The sequence below is a fragment of the Macrotis lagotis genome, chromosome 2 (assembly GCF_037893015.1).
Source record: "Macrotis lagotis isolate mMagLag1 chromosome 2, bilby.v1.9.chrom.fasta, whole genome shotgun sequence".
NCBI classification, from domain to species: domain Eukaryota; kingdom Metazoa; phylum Chordata; class Mammalia; order Peramelemorphia; family Peramelidae; genus Macrotis; species Macrotis lagotis.
The window spans coordinates 186,063,698-186,082,908 of record NC_133659.1 but is presented as its reverse complement, the minus strand read 5'-3'; the positions used below and the strand labels follow the sequence as shown (position 1 = coordinate 186,082,908).

At 35.7% G+C, this 19,211-nt stretch overlaps 1 protein-coding gene across 6 annotated transcripts in view; it reads left to right on the top strand.

Annotated features, from left to right (window-relative positions):
* The window catches only part of ATP6V0A1 (ATPase H+ transporting V0 subunit a1), a 90,227-nt gene that overhangs the window by 14,326 nt on the left and 56,690 nt on the right, over positions 1-19,211 (top strand). For 5 of the 6 annotated variants that reach the window (XM_074223854.1, XM_074223855.1, XM_074223850.1 and 2 more), the window contains exons 4-10: positions 1,516-1,613; positions 2,310-2,438; positions 7,905-8,008; positions 8,370-8,496; positions 10,279-10,361; positions 11,327-11,420; positions 16,199-16,411. In XM_074223854.1, the coding sequence (XP_074079955.1) occupies positions 1,516-1,613; positions 2,310-2,438; positions 7,905-8,008; positions 8,370-8,496; positions 10,279-10,361; positions 11,327-11,420; positions 16,199-16,411 (848 nt within the window). The remainder of the gene's footprint in view (positions 1-1,515; positions 1,614-2,309; positions 2,439-7,904; positions 8,009-8,369; positions 8,497-10,278; positions 10,362-11,326; positions 11,421-16,198; positions 16,412-19,211) is intronic. The other variant, XM_074223853.1, reaches the window with a different exon arrangement.

The following is a 19,211-nucleotide window of genomic DNA, read 5'->3' as shown; positions in this document are numbered from 1 at the left end:
GGCTGCTATAAATATTTTTGTACAAGTAATGTTTTTACCCTTTTTCCTCATCTCTTCAGGGTATAGACCCAATAGTGGTATTGCTGGGTCAAAGGGTATGCACATTTTTGTTGCCCTTTGGGCATAGTTCCAAATAGCTCTCCAGAAGGGTTGGATGAGTTCACAGCTCCACCAACAGTGTAATAGTGTCCCAGATTTCCCACATCCCTTCCAACAATGATTATTATCCTTCCTGGTCATACTGGCCAATCTGAGAGGTGTGAGGTGGTACCTCAACGAAGCTTTAATTTGCATTTCTCTAATAATTAATGATTTAGAGCATTTTTTCATATGGCTATGGATTGCTTTGATTTCCTCATCTGTAAATTGCCTTTGCATATCCTTTGACCATTTGTCAATTGGGGAATGGCTTTTTGTTTTAAAAATATGACTCAGTTCTCTGTATATTTTAGAAATGAGTCCTTTGTCAGAATCATTAGTTGTAAAGATTGTTTCCCAATTTACTACTTCTCATGTTCTAATCTTAAATTTTGTTGGTCATATATGAGTACTGATCAAACATTACTTTTATTTTGATTTTTTAGCTCTGTTTTTTAAACAGCCTTTTTCCCCCCCTTTTGGTTTGCTGTTTAAATGCATAGAACTTACCAACTTACTTTTCAAATTGATTGATTGTCTTTCCATGGGGATCTGTTTTACTGCCACATGTATTAAGGACTTTATTGCAATAAATATTTTTTCTTCTGAATCTGATTCTCTGAACAATATAATCTTACATTTAAATGAGGTTCATGCAGGTCAGTAATAACTTACACCATTTGATGATTTAGGAAGCTCTTTCCTCACATCAGCCTTTAGAATTAGTTAATTATTATTATTATTATTTTCATTTATAAATGAAGATACTGAAGTTCAAAGGTTTTGTCTTGCCTATAGTCACACAACTAGCTAGTGTCCAGGACTTGATAACAGGCTTCTAACCCCATACTCAGTATTCTTTTTATTCTATTTAACGGTTCGATCTTACTGATTCTTTTGATGATTATGGTATTTTGTATTCTATGGAGGTTCTATTCCACAAAAGATAGAAAAATGCATCTAAGGCAATAGAACATAAACTAAATACCTGTTGTGGTTAAAGAGAATTTGCTGTGCTGTAATGGATCTTTTGTAGCAGGATAAGAATGTGAGGAAACTGATTTTCATTTCCCATTTCTCTTTTCTTATAGTGTTTTTTTTTTTTGCAAGGCAATGAGGTTAAGTGGCTTGCCCAAGGGCCACACAGCTAGGTAATTATTAAGTGTGTGAGGCCAGATTTGAACTCAGGTACTCCTGATTCCAGGGCTGGTGCTCTATCAATTGCACCACCTAGCCTCCCCCATTTCCCATTTCTCTTGAGTCAAAACATCATTAGAAAATTCTTGAAGTACTGAAATCTTTTTGGTTTATCCTTAAATAGTACTTATGCCAGTTTTATGCAGATGAGCAACAAATGTTCTGATTCTGTCATTTTAGGGTTTGTTGAAAAGGAGATAAGAAGAGCTAATATCCCTATTATGGACACAGGTGAAAACCCAGAGGTGCCTTTCCCGCGAGATATGATTGACCTAGAGGTAAACAGTCTTTTGGGAAGATTAGCTAAGTTTCTTTTGCCTAGCTGTGTGGTATTTAGATAGTAAGCTACTTGAGGAAGGGCCTGAGCTATTTAACTTGATCTATATTGTATTTAATGTAGAATTCATGTAGCTAAAAAATAGCCATTGATTCAATGAAGTAAGGATGTATTTAATGCTCATTCCCTATTAAATAATGCTCACCTCCTGTGAACAAATAGCCAAAAATCACTTAATGATGTACACAAGTAGTTTGTTGAGTTTTACTAAGTAGATACAGGCAGTTCTTGCCTTCCATACATTCACAGTTTGCAAATTCAGTTCCCCAGCAGGAGCACAGTGGATGTGACAGTAGTGCAGCCCCAGACCAGGGGTCCTCTACTGGGGAGGATGGGGAGGTAACCCAAAAAGAGCTGCAGAGTGTGCAAGGCCACCCTGAGAAGGGTCTGTGGAAAGGTCCATTTATTGTAATTGAGAATTGTTTGTAGTAAGATAAAAGGCCAAAATAAAGAATTTTAAACATTGATCTTCAGTTAGAGACAATTACATTAGTGAAATGTTAATATTTTGGGAAGAGATGCAGAACATCTTTGAATTAACAGTGGAGTCAGTAATTATACAGGACTGATTCCCGTTAAACAGAAAGGTAAACATACTGACTTTAATGGTGAGTTAACTTGTTCTTTTTCTTTCTAGGCAAACTTTGAGAAAATTGAAAATGAACTGAAAGAAATCAACACAAACCAGGAAGCTTTGAAGAAAAACTTCCTGGAACTGACGGAATTAAAATTTATACTACGAAAAACTCAGCAGTTTTTTGATGAGGTCAGACTATTGTTTGTTTCTTTGAGCAGCTGATGTTTTACCTGCCACAAGTGGGCCATATTTTATCCTAATGATTATTTTCCTTTGCTCTCTTGAAAACAGTGCCATTTTTTTCCACCTCATTTTAGTTGGAGAAACTTCAAATTGTGTTCCATTTTTCACGCAGTACACAGCCAACCATATTTTTTGAATTTTTCTTTTTTTCTTTTACAGTTTTTCATATCAGATTGGGATGGGGCTATTTAGAATAGTAGTGGATACCATTCCCTGAAAAATGCACATATATGCATGTGTGTGTGTGTGTGTGTGTGTGTGTGTGTGTGTATGTATAGATCTATATCTGTATATTTTTTAAGGTAAGTATTCAGTTAAGAGTAGGACCTAGAAAATAAGGAAAGGCTGGATATAACATATAGGTAAATCAGGTTAATTTTTCTTAATCCGTAAGTTTTTACCCTTTGCTTGTCTCCAACCAAAACTTAAATTATTTTATGCTGTGCTCCCTTCTTAATTTGGAAAGTTTACAGTGATTGAACTCATATTGAATTTCAGAAATGTGTTTCTTTAAGAACTCATAAGAATGTTTTTCTTTGAGAACTTTGAGAACTCATAAGTTTTGAAAAGGGTGTATTTATAGTTAGTATAGTTAGTATGACAATTTCAGTTGGGATTTTCTGCCGCCAGAATCTCCAAAGAACCTTATTATATTAACTTAGAAAAGAAATGGAAAAAAAGACCTATATTAAAGATATAGGTAACTGGGTTACCATGTGACAACAACAACAAAGAAAGAATTGCAAAGAAAACGTTACCAGTCTCCTAATCTGCCCTTTGGGGAGTCTTCATGTTCTTTATGGATACTGTTTCTCTGGTAACCTGAAACATGCTTAGTGACTTTGCCCTGCAGATCTTCCTGACATCAGCTGAGGCAAAAATGTTTCATAAACTACTTTAGTCACCATCTTTGTTTGTCTTAGCAAAGAATTTTCCTTGGATGGTATTTTTTTTTTGGACCACTTGTGCCCTGTGAGGAACTTGGCAAATTATTTAAATTTAGAACTTTAACATCAGCAACTGAAATATTTTGAGCTCATGTATTTTGAGTTCTGCTTTTCACTTCTCTCTTAGAAGAAGTAACTGGCTTTCCAGTTCTGTCTAGAGCATGGAAACAGTTTGCTCAAGATGTGATACATTCCTCAGTGTAGCAGAGGACTTTGGTTTAAATTGGACCCTCTTAAGATAGTGGAAAAGACCCTGAAACTTAAGTGTCTCTAGTTTCTGTGAGGCTGAATCTCACAGAATTTTATATTAATAGAGGGTTTGGTTGTGATCATTCAGCTTGCTCACTGATTTGTGAACTTTTGAGGTTGATGATAATTTCTCTCACCAATCCCAAAATCATTGCATTTTTAAAAGGCTGAGGAATAGTGAGATAACCTCTCTCCTAATGTTTAAGTCCTTTTGCAACAGGTATGCTTATTCATTTAATGAGATTTACTTAACTCCTGGCAAATAGTAAGCACTTAATAAAAGCTTTATCTACTTTCTAGGGTATGAAATTTAGCATCATTATAAAGTAAGGCCAAAAGCTTTGAAAGACTGCCCAAAAAAGTCTTAAATTCCTTCTGTGGTAGGGTACAAATTTTTCATTTTAAGTGATTTCAGAATTCTAAGCATTTAAATATACATCATGAGAAATAGGAAATTATTAAATCTTCTTAATAATTAACAAAATTGACCCCCCCCCTTATCCTGCAAAAAAAAAAGTTTATGGGAAGTGCTACCTAGCATGACACCTTAACTATGGTAAAAATTTCTAAAACACTTTCACGAGTGTTTCATTAAGAGAGATTTCATAATCTCTCTTTGGTTCTTATTGTTTTCAGAGTAAAAAAAAGTAAAGTATTTTGCCTACTGTTTGCCTACTGTTATCCCACAGTAATCTCAGGTGATGCTACCATAATAAAAACAAAGATTCACTGAAGAGGACATTTTCCAATTCAGGGAGCACAATTTAAAGAATGCATTAGAAAAGGGCTTTGTGGGTCTTTGAAAAGTTGATAGACTAGAGTGATTCTTTTTTCCATACCTGAAAATGTAATATTTGTAAATGGGCTATAGCACTAGCAGATTGGTTTCCTAATTATTTGTGATGTAACAATAGTCACATTAATAAGCTCAAAAGAAATGGCTAAATCAGGAAATGATTATTCTGCTTTAGGCATTGACTACAGTGGAAGAGGGAGAATAAGCATATATTCAATACTCTTATACTTTATGGTGATTACAAATTTGATTTAGCCATTTTTTGTTCAGAATATTTTAAATAATTTGTTAATGATAATATATCCTTTTCTCAGTCTTCTTGCTTATGAAGAAGAGTTAGAGCTGAAGACTTTTCTCTGAATCTTTTTCCATAAGCATCATAGCACTTGAAAGCATAAAGAAGACTGGAAAAGTAATGGTTAATGGCATGCAGATCCCTGTCTTCCTTCCCCTCTAACTTTTCTTTCCATCTGCTTTCTTTCTTTTTTTTTTCTTTCTCATCCATCATCACATGGGGTGAATAAGTTAGATGATAAAATAAATGTAATTCTGGCTTTCAATGTTGGTGGCAAAGGAAGCATATACTGTTGGACATTAAAGGGATTTGAACTGAATGTGCTGCTTATGTTATCAAGTGCTGCATCTCATTGCTGCTGGACTCTTGCCATTCTCAGTTGTCTCTGTGTTCTTTTTCTGGCTTTGAGGTTTGTGGTAAATCAGGGGATTCAGCCTCTGATTATGAGTATGACGTTAGAAATGTTGTAATTAAAGGAACAAGATAAAGGAATCCAGATTAAGGATGTATGATATGACATTGTCTTAGATATAGATTTAAAAACCCCCAGTTAATAGTATTGGTCAGCCCAATTTTCCACTAGATATGGTGTTTTATTTTAACTTTTAAAAATCAACTTGGAGTCTTGTAATTATTAAGTGACAGATAGTGAAAAAAAATGACTAGAACATAATCAGATCCCAATTTAGATCCATTCCTCAATCTACATAGTATGTTGAATTAATCTGGTTGCTGAGTGATTTTTTATGTTTTTCAACTATTTTCTATATTCTTTTTCTTCACTAGAATAGTTTTGTATACAGTTGGATGGGTCCTCTCTGAAGGGAGTTGGGGGTGGGGAAATAGTGGTGGTAGAAATAGTATGAGTAGCATTCAGTTTCACTGTTAGACTAAGGTAAGGTTACAGTGTTGAACTTTTAGTTTAAAAAAAAACAAGATACTTCCACATAAATTAAGAAAAAAACAATGCAGGACTTGGCATTACAGATCCCTTTTTTCCTTTTAAAATTGATTTACATGGGGTGGCTAGGTGGCACAGTGGATAAAGCACCAGCCCTGGAGTCAGGAGTACCTGGGTTCATATCTGGTCTTAGACACTTAATAATTACCTAGCTGTGTGGCCTTGGGCAAGCCACTTAACCCCATTTGCCTTGCAAAAACCTAAAAAAAAAATTGATTTACAGGGGGCAGCTAGGTGGTGCAGTAGATAGAGCACCAGCCCTGGAGTCAGGAGTACCTGAGTTCAAATCTGGCCTCAGACACTTAATTGCCTAGCTGTATGACCTTGGGCAAGTCATTTAACCCCTTTGCCTTAAATTTAAAAAAAATTTAAGAAAATAAAATTGATTTAAAGAAAAATTTGTTTTATTGCATTCAGTTTGTAAGATTTTAAAATACAAACTCCCCAGATTTATCATTTGAATATGAATGGTAAATTATGTAATTGTTGCCCTAACTTCCCAAGTCTGGAGACATTAATTCTATCTGCCTATTAATTTTACCTTTAAGTTTCCTAATGTAAAAATCTCAAAAAATTTTCTTTGATTTAATTCATCTAATATCAAGGTTGTGTAACCTTACTTTTAAAAGTTTTTATTGAAACAACAGACATTATATTTTGATTTGCCATTTTGGTGAGAGCTCTGTGGTAGTCTGGCCTCCTTTACTAAAGCATTTAGTACACCCATGGGGGCCCTGAATAAAATCACGCTGCCCTCAGGCTATATTTTAGACAGCCCTGATCTAATATTATCATCTCATATACTCTTGATTTTTTCTCCCTTGGAATGTCAAATCCATTTATTATGTTATAGTCATAAGATTTAAAAGTTGAGGCTTCCATGTTGCTTATTTAATAAATTTGAGTGGAAATCAACAAAACTCGTGGCAAAGCTAATTGTAAAAGGAAAAAACCAAATCTCTTTTTAAAATAGCCAAAACTATTTTGACTTCTTCAACTTATACCTCATTCCTTCCCCTCTCCTCTTCCAGTCTTAGGTCAAACAAGTTGAGTAGAAATATGTATTGGTATTTGTTACTACAGATAGCCAAGACAGATACATAATTTTATTCTAAGGTCAGCTTCTTTATAATAGGAATGAAGAGCTATAGAATTGATTGTATGAAAAGAATGAAACAAGTTCATATTTAGGTCTAAGAAGTCTTCATCTGTCTTCCCATTTTGTTGTATAAACTGTAATAACAGAATTAATTTTGAGATTGATTGTAATCACCAATCCTGTTAGCTGCATGTTGTGGTTCCTTTTATATTACTCTTAATTTAATTTTCACACACTCCTCTCTCAAGTTGTGTGTCCCAAGGATCTTGAAAGCTACAAAATCTCAAAATCTTATACCTTAGTATAAGGTAGGAAAGTTCATGATGAGTTTTTAGTTCTTATTTCTCTCAAAAGAGCAGGTATTATGATAATAAAAGGATGTTACTATGTTCCAGGACTGCATCTCTGTGTAAGGAAGAAAAATACTTTAAAAAGCACTAACATAATATTCATTGGCTCTTCCCAAAGTTTTCCCTAACAAGTACAGAGGACTTGATTGGTTCTGAAGCTCTTGTACTCTTGTTTAGCTAATTGGTGATAATTCTCCTGTTAACAAAACTGTTTGAGAGAGTAGTAGATGCTTCTAAAGAGCAGTATAACCCCTGCTTACTAGAGATGATAGGTATGGGAGCAGCAGGAAACACCTCTTCAGCTTGAGGGCATCCCTAGATCACTCCCCATCACTCTCCAAAAATATTTTGACTGATTCATATTACTGCAAAGATGTTTTCTGGTGCTTTCATGACTTATTTGGTGGAAATAAAAAAAAAAGAAATAGTTTTTGCCAAATAAAAGATTTATACATGTCACCATCATGTGATATTTTTTCTTCTTTCCTTATCTCTAAAATCATTTCCCCAGATGCCTTGCTGGGACAAATTCTATGTTACCTCTTGTTTTTCCCTTTCTTCTCTTCCCTTTTTTTTTGTGTATTGTATTTATTTTTGTGTGTGTGTGTGTATATCCTTTCTTTCATATTTATTTTTACCAACTCATCTCCTGGTTCCTCGTTCCCTGCATGCCACTAACTATTTTCATTAGATATTAATTGATTTGTGAATTCAGGCTGAATTGCATCATCAGCAGATGGCGGATCCAGACTTGTTGGAGGAGTCATCTACCCTCTTGGACCCCAGTGAGATCGCAAGAGGCACGCCCTTACGGCTTGGGTAATTATCATTCTTATCTGTCTATTCCGAATTTAAGGTGTGTGCTTCCCCTTCTATCTTAGAAAACTTTATCATAGTAGGGAGTCTGCTTGTTTTGAGAATGGTACTCCATGATGAATCTGTTGAGAATCATCCCTGAGTCATTTCCTAGCCCATTTCTTAAATTTGCTACATTGACAGTCCCAACTACAGATTAGTGAGATCAGGAATCAGATCTTGGTAGCTTTCTTACCTATCCATAGCTAGTCTTGTCTGGTCTCAATCGTTTTCTTTTAGCTACTGAATCATCCAAAAGTTACAAATCCTATAAAATAGAATGGTGTCCTCAATCTGTTTGAGATTTCCCCACCTCTTTTCACAGCTTTGTGGCTGGTGTGATTAACCGGGAGCGCATCCCTACTTTTGAGCGTATGCTATGGAGAGTGTGCCGGGGGAATGTATTCCTGCGTCAAGCTGAAATTGAAAACCCCCTGGAGGATCCTGTAACTGTAAGACAAGGAAATTGTATCCTGTGGAATAGGATTCTGTAAAGTGGGCCCAGAATGGTAACAGAACACTTGGACCATCTCAAAGAAGAGATCTTTCTTTATTTTCAATATGAGTTACAAGACAGCTTATCTCCCTATAATTTTCATCACACATATTTATAAGCATTAGACTTGGATATATGACTTCAGAGGTGTTTTAATTAGAAATAAATTTTTCTAGTTATTTGAAACTTCAGATGTAACTCCACACATCTTCTGTTACTGATCTGGGACCTGAAGCAGTTTGTCTTTTTTTTTTTGTAAAAATCAACCTAAAACAAGAATTCTAACTTGGTATCATGTTATTCTACTTCAATTTATATTACTTAATAATTGTACTTCTAGTTATACTGAATTGATTTTTATAAGAAACTCCAAAAGAAAGGGAAAGGCACTATTATGACTTTAAACTGATAAAGGCAATATTTTCAGCTGTTTAGAGCTCAAGTTCTTATTTAGTGGATACAGACTTTTTTTGACTTCTACAAATAAGTTGTTGGGAAATTGAGTAATTTTTTGAATGTATTTTGAGATAGTTTTCATCTTGCATTTTATATAATGATAATTTCAAAATACATATCTCAGCTGGTTTGGTCTGAACTGTGTGTTTGTTTCTGGTGCTAAAAGTGAAACCAGTTAAATGCATAAGGAAAAAATATATATCATTAATCCAAGGTAGATAAATTAAAGTTGATTACTACTTATAACATCCATGACTCTCTATTGATGAAACTTTTCTGCTACTACTTAGTATAACATTTATTAACTCATTGATCTTTATTCTCAAGAAGAAACATTGAATCTAGAGAGATTTCAAGCTGTATCACTGAGCTGAAAATGACCTAAATGCTTATGCACCTTGTTTTCTGTACCATGGTCATAGTTATAGTGACATAAATGGTCCACAAAGGTGATTTTGCAGCCACATTGAAAGCCATTATTTTAAGTTTTGGAAACATTTCATGCTGAGTTTAAGGTCACACCTAGTATATAACTATTCACAGGAACATTAAGCCAAGTTTCCTCTGGCAAGGAAGAACAATATTTTATCAACAAATACAGGAAGGGGGTCTGGATATCTTTACCAGAGCAGCTGTACAAAGAATGTATTCTCAATATCCCTGGAGAACTCAAAGATCTAAAACACTCCTGGACCTTCCTCCAGTGCCTGCTCACCTTATTTCCTGATTTTTTTTCTAGTACTTTACTATATACTTCTTTTTATAGTACTATATTAATAGTATAATCTAACTATTTAAGATCTCCATACCTTACTTGTGAAGTGTTTTGAATGATTTGTGCTCAACTATTTCATAACTACTCGGTAACTTTATACAGTGTAACTCCTCACTATCTCTTATCTGAGACTATTTAAACTCATGAGCAGAAACTAACTCCTCTCCTTTTCTTTTTTACTGTGCAGTTTAAAATATTTTTGTTGAACTGTTAAGTGATCCAGTTAGTAATTTATTCTAGCCTCTGGGACTGCTATGGATTTATACACTCTTGTCCAATATGAAGATAAATAAAAAGGATTGACTTGAAATAAAAATCAATGGGAATGATGTTTTTTTCAGTAAAGTTGTTAAGTGGACAAGATCTGATTAAAAAACATGGTTGCTTCCCTTGTGTAGTGTATGAAAGGACTAGAAGACAAAATGTTTTTTATCTACTAAAAAAACTAATTTATAAGTTTTCATCAACATTTAGAGCTATGAAATCTTAATTTGTTTCTGGTTCTAGGGAGACTACGTGCACAAGTCTGTATTTATCATTTTCTTCCAAGGTGATCAGTTGAAAAACAGAGTCAAGAAAATCTGTGAAGGGTAAGAGAAATGTACTCACTTAGAGGAAATATTAAAACTTCTTTCATGTTAGTTTGAAGATGAGTGAAACAGTAATTCTTTTCACCTACTTAGACTTAGAGTATTTCTTTGGGATTTTGTAAAGCTCTAGGGATATTTTAAATTGTTGTGGATTTAACTATTGGATTAGTGACATAAACTCATTTAGAAATGAACTTTCAAGTCATAAGTTTCTTTTATTGAAGAAATGAAATCTTTCACCTACAGTTCTTTATAAGTGAAAAATGTATTGAAATCATAGACACTTTATACTTGTACCCAAAAGTTATCTGTATCATTTCTTTGTGTTTTCTTTTATAACATTCTTTCTTCAGTTCCCCAAATGACTCTTTACTTAATCATAACTTGGATCTTTACAATGCTTTTAAAATGCATAACTTACTTTCTTCCTAATAACCCTATATACTAGTTCACTTTTACAAATAAGGAAATTGAGCCTAAGAAATGTTAAATGTCTTTCCCAGCTTCATACTAGTAAGTATTGGAATTGGGATTTGAGCCCAGATCTTTCCAACTCTAAGGTCAAGATTCTTTCCAATCTACTAAACTGTCATTTTTTTAAATATATTTTCTTTTCTCTTTATTTTTTTGGCTGAAAGATAATATAGCTGAAAAAGCAAAATAGTGATGACAACTAAGGCTATAATTTAGACTTTTCTTATAACAATGTTACTGTTAGGTTCCTTTTTGCTCACCAAATAAAAATAGACAGTGATTGAATAATTAGAAAAAGATTGGGTTAGAACAGAAGGAAGCCAGCTTTACAGTCAGAAAACCTTGGGTTCAAATCCATACCATATTTATTAGCTCTGTCTCTTACCCCAGGGCTGAATCTACCATTTGCACCTAAGCTTAAGTTATCTTCTCAGATGACATAGCTTGATGAAATCACTGTTATTCAACTAACTAGTCCTTATGCATTCCAGGTTTCGAGCTGCACTCTATCCTTGCCCTGAGACACCACAGGAGAGAAAGGAAATGGCTTCTGGAGTAAACACCAGGATTGATGACCTCCAAATGGTATAATAATACAGTTTATAATACTCTATAGCTATTCTTCTTCCTTGTAATATTAATAATTCATTGAATACCTTTGATATCCAAAGTTCCCACAAGCATAAATTTCTGGGTAAACTATCTCTGTTATATTTTATGGCTTCCCAAATTTAGGAAAGGATTTTGAGAATGGACCCCCCAAAAAATAACTACCCTCAAAAGAAACAGAATTTACTAGGCAGCTATAGTTTGTTTGTTTTTCCCCTAAAACATGGTCTCCAAAGTACATTAAAATGATTAGAGGGGGTATATAAAAAGGAAAAAAATGGGTCTAGGCCTCTAGCTTTGATATAGCTAGTTTATGGCAGAGGCCTCTTCAATTTGAGCAGTCATTGCAGCAATGACTTGGGCAGTTAATTCCTTTCCTCCTACCTCCTCTAGCCTGCCACCACAGTTCATGTCTATACTAGACTATGGCAATGACAGCAGCAGGGACCAGTTCAGCCTGAGCAAGAATCCAGATGGTAGTGTGGATTAATTCAGGCTGAATGAGAGGCCTGGGCAGCTAGAGTGACAATAATCAGATTAGGATGGGGCAGTGAGGAGCAGCTGCTGTGAAAGGCATGTGTGATGGTGATGGAAGTGCCAGAGGGAATCTAGGCCATGTAGCTCTGGATCCTGAAGTGGCAGCTAAGCCCAGTTGGTCCTGTTTCTCTCCCTGCCTTCCTCTAAGGCTTTGGTGGTGTTAGGGAGTGGCAATCTGATCAGGCCAGGATGGTGGATGTAGGGGCCAAGGAGACCACAGCTAGGAACAAAGAGGGTCCCGTGATTTTTATCTATGGTTTGGTGGAAGATAATGTACCTGGCCCTGGAGATAAAAAGGACAAATATGAAATAGCCCCACCCCTCAAAAGTTTGTAATCTGGTTTAAGGTAGTCAGTTTATCCTTACAAAAATATATACAAAAGGGCAGGTAGGTGGTGCAGTCAATAGAGTACCAACTCTGAAGTCAGGAGGACCTGACTTAATAATTTTCTATCTGTGTGACCTTGGGCAAGTCACTTAGCCCCATTGCTATGCCCCCCCATGTGTACACACACACACACACACACACACACACACACAAAATACAAGATAAATTTTAGAAGAAGGCACTGACAAATAGGAAAAAATCAGGAAAGGCTTTTTGTAGAGAATGAAGCCAATCTAGGAAGGAAGGGAGAGAGGGAGGGTGTTACTATGTACCAAGCACTGGGATGAGCAGTGGAGCTACAAAATAAAAAGTTCAAACAGTCTCTTTCCCCAAACTGCTTACATTCTGGTAGATGGAAAACATTACACATGGGGAAATGGTGGGTTAAGGAGAGGCATTTTGGTTCAGAATATTGCAGAAATGATTAATGAAGGAGAAAAGCAATTTTAGAATCAATTTTTTTTTTTTTTTGCTGATAGTCATAAAAGTTGTTGGTGATTGTTTTGTTGATATATTCTAGTTTTTGGTGACTATCTTTTTCATCTAAAACTTTTAATTCCATTCATAGGGTAGGAATTTGTTACAGACATGCAGGTGATAGGAATGAGAATAGAGCTTGAATGCTCATGTCATGTTGAGGAAGACAAAACTGGATGTTGCCATTTAGTTTATTTAGCATCATTTATGAAGCAATCTAATCTTAGTTCACAAACTAAGCAACAATCAGATGGTTAAAGTATAATTTTGGTCAAACTCTACTTTGAGGAATCACAATTAATTCTCTTGAATTCTAAGAGTTTTCTAAGCTTTGATTTTCTCCAAAAAGTTACCCACTATAATCCAAGATAATCTCTTTTTTTAAATTTTGTATTGAGATCTTTTAGCTTCATGTCTCCTACATTTCTCAATAGCTCCCCCTCAATCATCCCTTATTACAAAAAAATTTTAAAAAAAGGAACAATTTAGGAAAACTAATCATACCAGGCAAATTCATGTCATTTTTTTAATAATCATAATTGCTCTCCACTGCTCTAAAAATGGGATTCATTTTCTGTTGTCTTTCTGACCAGGTGTAATCATTATTTCACGTATTTTGTTATTTCCATTTATATTGCTATACTTACTATGTATCTTGTTTTTTTTGTTCTGCTTACTTTACTTTGCATTGGTTTGTAGAAGTCTTTTCCTGCTTTTATTTAGTCATCTTATTCATTATTTCTTTTTTTAGTTTGTTTTGGTTTTGTGTGACAATGGGGTTAAGTCCAAGGTCACACAGATAATAAGTATCATGTGTCTGAGACTGGATTTGAATTCAGGTCCTCCTGACTCTGGGGTCAGTGCTCTATCCACTGTACCATGTAGCTGCCCCATATTCATTATTTCTTATAGTAGACTTTTATATTTTTGTTTCACAATTTGCTTAGTCATTCCTTAATCATTAGAGATTTTGCCACAAAAAGTGTTGCTATAAATATTTGGATGTATATGGGACCTTCCTTTTTTTTTTTTTAAATCATTGTCCTCTTTATGTATATATAGTCTTTTAGGAAATAATTTTGTTTCACTGTGGAGAATTCTTGATTAGGGGTAGGGAGTCTATGTCTCTCTAGCATTTTATGGTCTTCCCTACTCCAAAAATTCATGGGAATTCAGATTCTGCAGAAATGTGGTAATCATCTAGTGACAGATCCAGAGATGGAATAGATCTTAAAGGCTATCTAGTCCTTTAGGTGACCCAGGGGAAGTTAAGCTACTGGCTCAAGGTCATGTAGGTAGTGTCAGGGCTTTGATGCTATTTGAGAGCTTAGACATTTGGTGGTGAGCAATGGAAGATAGAATGGGAACTTTCCTCTCTTCTATCTTGCTATTATCTTTGTAATGGAATTCCATAGAGGGAAATCTGCACTGGCACATAAAGGATAAAATGATGCTGGATAAAAAGGCAAACGTGTAACTATAACCCATGATTATAGTAGTGTGGGACATACTAAACACACACCCTATGGTCCTTCTGAGTATCACAGATAGATCTTATAATGGAGAATACTCACAAAAGACTGCCTTCCTACTATGAACTCATAATGGTACTGAATAGGTAGATTTTTCCAAGGAATTCTTTTTTGCTGTATTATTTCTTGAAAAATGAAGTCTAGACTCTTCCTGATCGTGGCTTTCAGATAACCCAATAATTTCTAAATTATTTCTTCTGGATCTGTTTTCGAGGTCAGTTGTTTTTCCAATGAGATATTTCACATTTTCTTCTAATTTCTTACTTTTTTAGGAAGAATTTTATTTCTTCCTGATTTCTTGCAAAGTCATCAGCTTCCTTTAGTTCCATTCTGCATTTGAAGGAGTTATTTTCTTCAGAGACCTTTTTTATCTCCTTTTCCAGCTGGCCAGTTCTACTTTTTAAGGCATTCTTCTCCTCATTTGCCTTTTGTTTTGCTTTTTTCCATTAGGCCTAAACTGGTTTTTAACATATTATTTTTCTTCAGTATTTTTTTGTATATCTTTCACCAAGCTGTTGATTTGGTTTTCATGATTTTTATGCATTGCTCTCATTTCTCCTCCCAATTTTTCCTCCATCTCCCTTATTTGCTTTTCAAAGTCTTTTTTGAGCTGATCCATAGTCTGAGCCCATTTTCTATTTTTCTTGGAGATTTTGGATATGGAAGCTTCGATTTTGTCATCATCTGAGTATGTTTTTGATCTTCCATGGGACTAAAGTAATTCTCTATAGTCAGATTCTTCTTTTTCTGTTATTTACTCATTTCCTCAGCCCAAGACTAATTTACAGCACTTCCAAGGCTTTGGGTTTTTTTTGGGGGGGGGGACACCCCACTGGGACCTTTATTCCTCCAAGGTCTTATGCTTTCTCTTGCCTATGCCTGTAGATGGCCCCTATACTTCCCTCTGCCCTGGAGCTATAAGGAGGGATCCAGCTTGGCAACTTAGTATGGAAGCCCAAACTGCAACCTGGATCTGAGTGTAGGCTCAGAGTCCTACCCGGAGGGAGAGCAGTGAAATCTCTGCAGTCTTCCATTATTGTCTATGGGGGTGCAGGCTGCTTTCTCCAGATTCTTGCTGCAGATTCTGCAGCAGGTGCTCCTCACTCCACACTCATTCTGGTGGAGCAGAGTTCTCTCACTTGCCCCTTCAAGCTGTTGCCTGTGATTGCTGAGCTGGGCTGGGCTTGCAGCTGCTGTTTTTTTTTTTTTTCAAACCCCCCCCCCCCCCCCCCCCCCCCCCCCCCCCCGTAAAGCACACCTCTCTGTGTAACTTCTAAGTTATCTTGGACTGGGAAAATGTATCACTCAGTCTTTCTGTGGGTTCTGTCCCTCTAAATTTTGGCTAGAGTCATAATCTGTTGGCTTTTGGAGTTTGGGGGGGAAGGAGTTCCTGAGAAATGCTGCTTTCATGCTGCCATCTTGGCTCTACCCCCAAGGAATTCTTTAGTTTCCTTCTCAGAAGTATGATTTTGTACATTCTTTCAAGACACTGCCCCACTGTTATGGTACTTTTTAATGGCACTTTATAAACCTGAGTTACAAATCCTAGATAGCAAATGAAAAACCCATGAGTCAATCCCAGGAAGTAATTGAACAGTATATTATAGTTTCAGCTTAATTGCAAAGGAAAAAATCCATTAAATGAAAATCATTAAACTGATGCTTAATTAATTCTCTTTCACTTTGATTAAGGAAAACCATTTCAACCAGAGGAAAAGAAATTAAGAAAATCCAGAGCTGTGCTTCTCTGTCAGTTGCCTCATGAGATATAAACCAGTGTTTTGTCTATAAGACTCACTTGTTCCTTCTTTTCATGCAAGGTTCTAAACCAAACAGAGGATCACCGACAGAGAGTCCTCCAGGCAGCTGCTAAAAACATACGTGTCTGGTTCATCAAAGTTCGAAAGATGAAGGCCATCTACCATACCTTGAACCTGTGTAATATTGATGTGACCCAAAAGTGTCTGATTGCTGAGGTGTGGTGCCCTGTTGCTGACCTAGACTCCATCCAGTTTGCTCTGAGGAGAGGCACGGTAAGTATACTAGTGCTGAGATACTCCTGAAAATTACAAAGGCAATGATTTCCATGATGTTCTTCCAAAGTGTTTCAAGATCTTTTATTTTTTCTTTACCTCCAAAACTACCTTTTGAAGATAAAACTAGAATTTTAGAATCTTTGAGTTGAAAGGGGCTTCAGAGGAGACCCTCTTTCATGAGAGAAGATCTGGTCCTCTCTGCTGAAACATGAATCTTCTTTACATACATCCCTGACAAGTGACTATCAACCTTCTGCTTGAAGATGTGTAGTTAGAAGAAAATCCCTACCTTCAGAGAGATTGGAGAGTATCCCCTGTCACCTTAGCCTCTTAGAATACCTAGCATTTTTCAATGCAATGTTCATATGCTAGCTGCCTAAGAAAGCTGTTCTGATTTCTCTTTTCTCACATCCCTTTGCCCCAAGTTGTTTTTCTCTTCCTTGATTGTCTAATTACATTTGTAGCTGAACAATAAAATATAAACTCCTTCAGAGGAGTGGCTATTTTTCATTTTTGCCTTTGTATCCCCACAGTGCCATACACATAGTTTTTAATTACTAAATGCTTATTGGGTTGAATACTTCTGGTTGGGGCCAATTCTATTTTTTTATATATTTTCCAAAACAAAAAAAAAGTTTAATGAGAAGAATGTCACTGGTTGCATCGTTTTTTTAAATTTTATTTTATTCCCTACCTTACCCCTCCCCACATGCAAAAACAAGTTTCAGCATTTACTTTTAAAACCTTGAGTTCTGAATTCTCCACCTTCCTTCCACTCCACTCCCCCTCATTGAGAAAGCAAGTCGGTAGATCAAGCTTAAAATTGTGTAGTCATGAAAAATAATACAATAGTCATATTGTAAGAGTAAATATAACCGGGACAGCTAGGTGGCGTAGTGGGTAGAGCACTGACCCTGGAGTGAGAAGGACCTGAGTTCAAATGCAGCCTTGGATACTTAATAATAATTACCTAGCTGTGTGGCCTTGGGCAAGCCACTTAACCCCATTGCCTTGCAAAAAACATAAAAAATTAAAAAAAATTAAAAAAATAGTAAACACACAAAAAAAGTAAATATAACCCCTTCCCCTCCAAAAAAAGAGAAACCTCACAAAAAATAGTTTTTAAAAAAGTATACTTCAACCTGTTTTGAGGATGGATAGTATTCTTTATCATAAGTCCTCCAGAATTCCCTTGGGTCACAGTATTGTTGAGAAAAGATTTGTCATTCACAGCTGATCATCCTATACAACATTACTATTGTGGTTGAATGTAGTACATTTCCCATTGCATCTGCTCATGTAAGTTTTTTTTTGTTGTTGTTTTTTTACTGAGAGTATCCTATCATCATTTCTTTTAAAATAATCCATTTCATCTTAATCACATATAAGTTTGTTCAGCCATTCCCCAGCTGATGGGCATCCCCTCAAACTCCAGCTTCCTACTCTCAAAAAGAGCTGCTATAAATATCCATGTATATATGTTATTTTTTTTTTTGCAAGGCAAATGGGGTTAAGTGGCTTGCCCAAGGCCACACAGCTAGGTAATTATTAAGTGTCTGAGACCAGATTTGAACCCAGCTACTCCTGACTCCAGGGCCGATGCTTTATCCACTATGCCACCTAGCCACCCCTATATGTTATTTTCTTCCCATATTTCATGTATTCTGGAATATAGACCTAATAGTAGCACTGTTAGTCTTAAATTGCTCTGTGGAATTGTTAAATGATTTCAGAGCTCCTCCAACACTACATTATGTCTCATTTCCCTTATATATCCCTTCCAAAATTGTCATTTTCTTCCTCTGATCTATTAGCCAATCCAGTAGGTAAGGTAGTATCTCAGAATTGTTCCAACCCACATTTCCCCTATCAACACTAGGATATTTTCTTAAACTATTTAAATAGATATCATGTGAACAGAACCAGAAAAACATTGTACACCTTAACAGCAACATGGGGGTGATGATCAACCTTGATGGACTTGTTCATTCCATCAGTGCAACAATCAGGTACAATTTTGGGATATCTCTGATTGGAGAATACCATCTATATCCAGAGAAAGAACTGTGGAGTTTGAACAAAGATTATTACCTTTAATTTTTAAAAAAAAAATCATTATCTTATTATGTAATTTTATCTCCTACTTTTTTTTTCCTTAAGGATATGATTTCTCTCTCATCACATTCAACTTAGATCAATTTATACCATGGAAACAATGTAAAACTAACAGACTGCCTTCTGTGGGGGGGGGGGGGGGGGGAAGCAAGATTAGGTGAAAATTTGTAAAACTCAAAATAAATAAAATCTTTCTTAAAAAATAGATATCAAGATAACCTCATCTGAAAACTATTTATAACCTTTGATCATCCATCAGTTGGGGAATAAATACTAACTTTTACAGATTGGACTCAGTTATCTATGCTTAGAGAAACTTGGCTTCAATATTTTTTCCCATAGTTACTATTGCTAGCTATATTTTCCTCCATCCTGTTCTCTCCATCCCCATTTATTGTATTGTTTATTCTTTCACTTCATCCCTCTTCAAAAATGTTTTGCAGCTGACTACCCCCTCCCACAAACTTCTCTCCCTTCTATCACCTACCCTTTCCCCTCTCCTCCCACATTCCTTTTTTCCCTCATTCCTTTTTTTTTAGTTTTTTTTAGTTTTTGCAAGGCAGTAGGGTTAAGTGACTTGCCCAAGGCCACACAGCTAGGTAATTATTAAGTATTTGAGTCCAGATTTGAACTCAGGTATTCCTGACTCCAGGGCTGGTGCTCTATCCACTGCACCACCTAG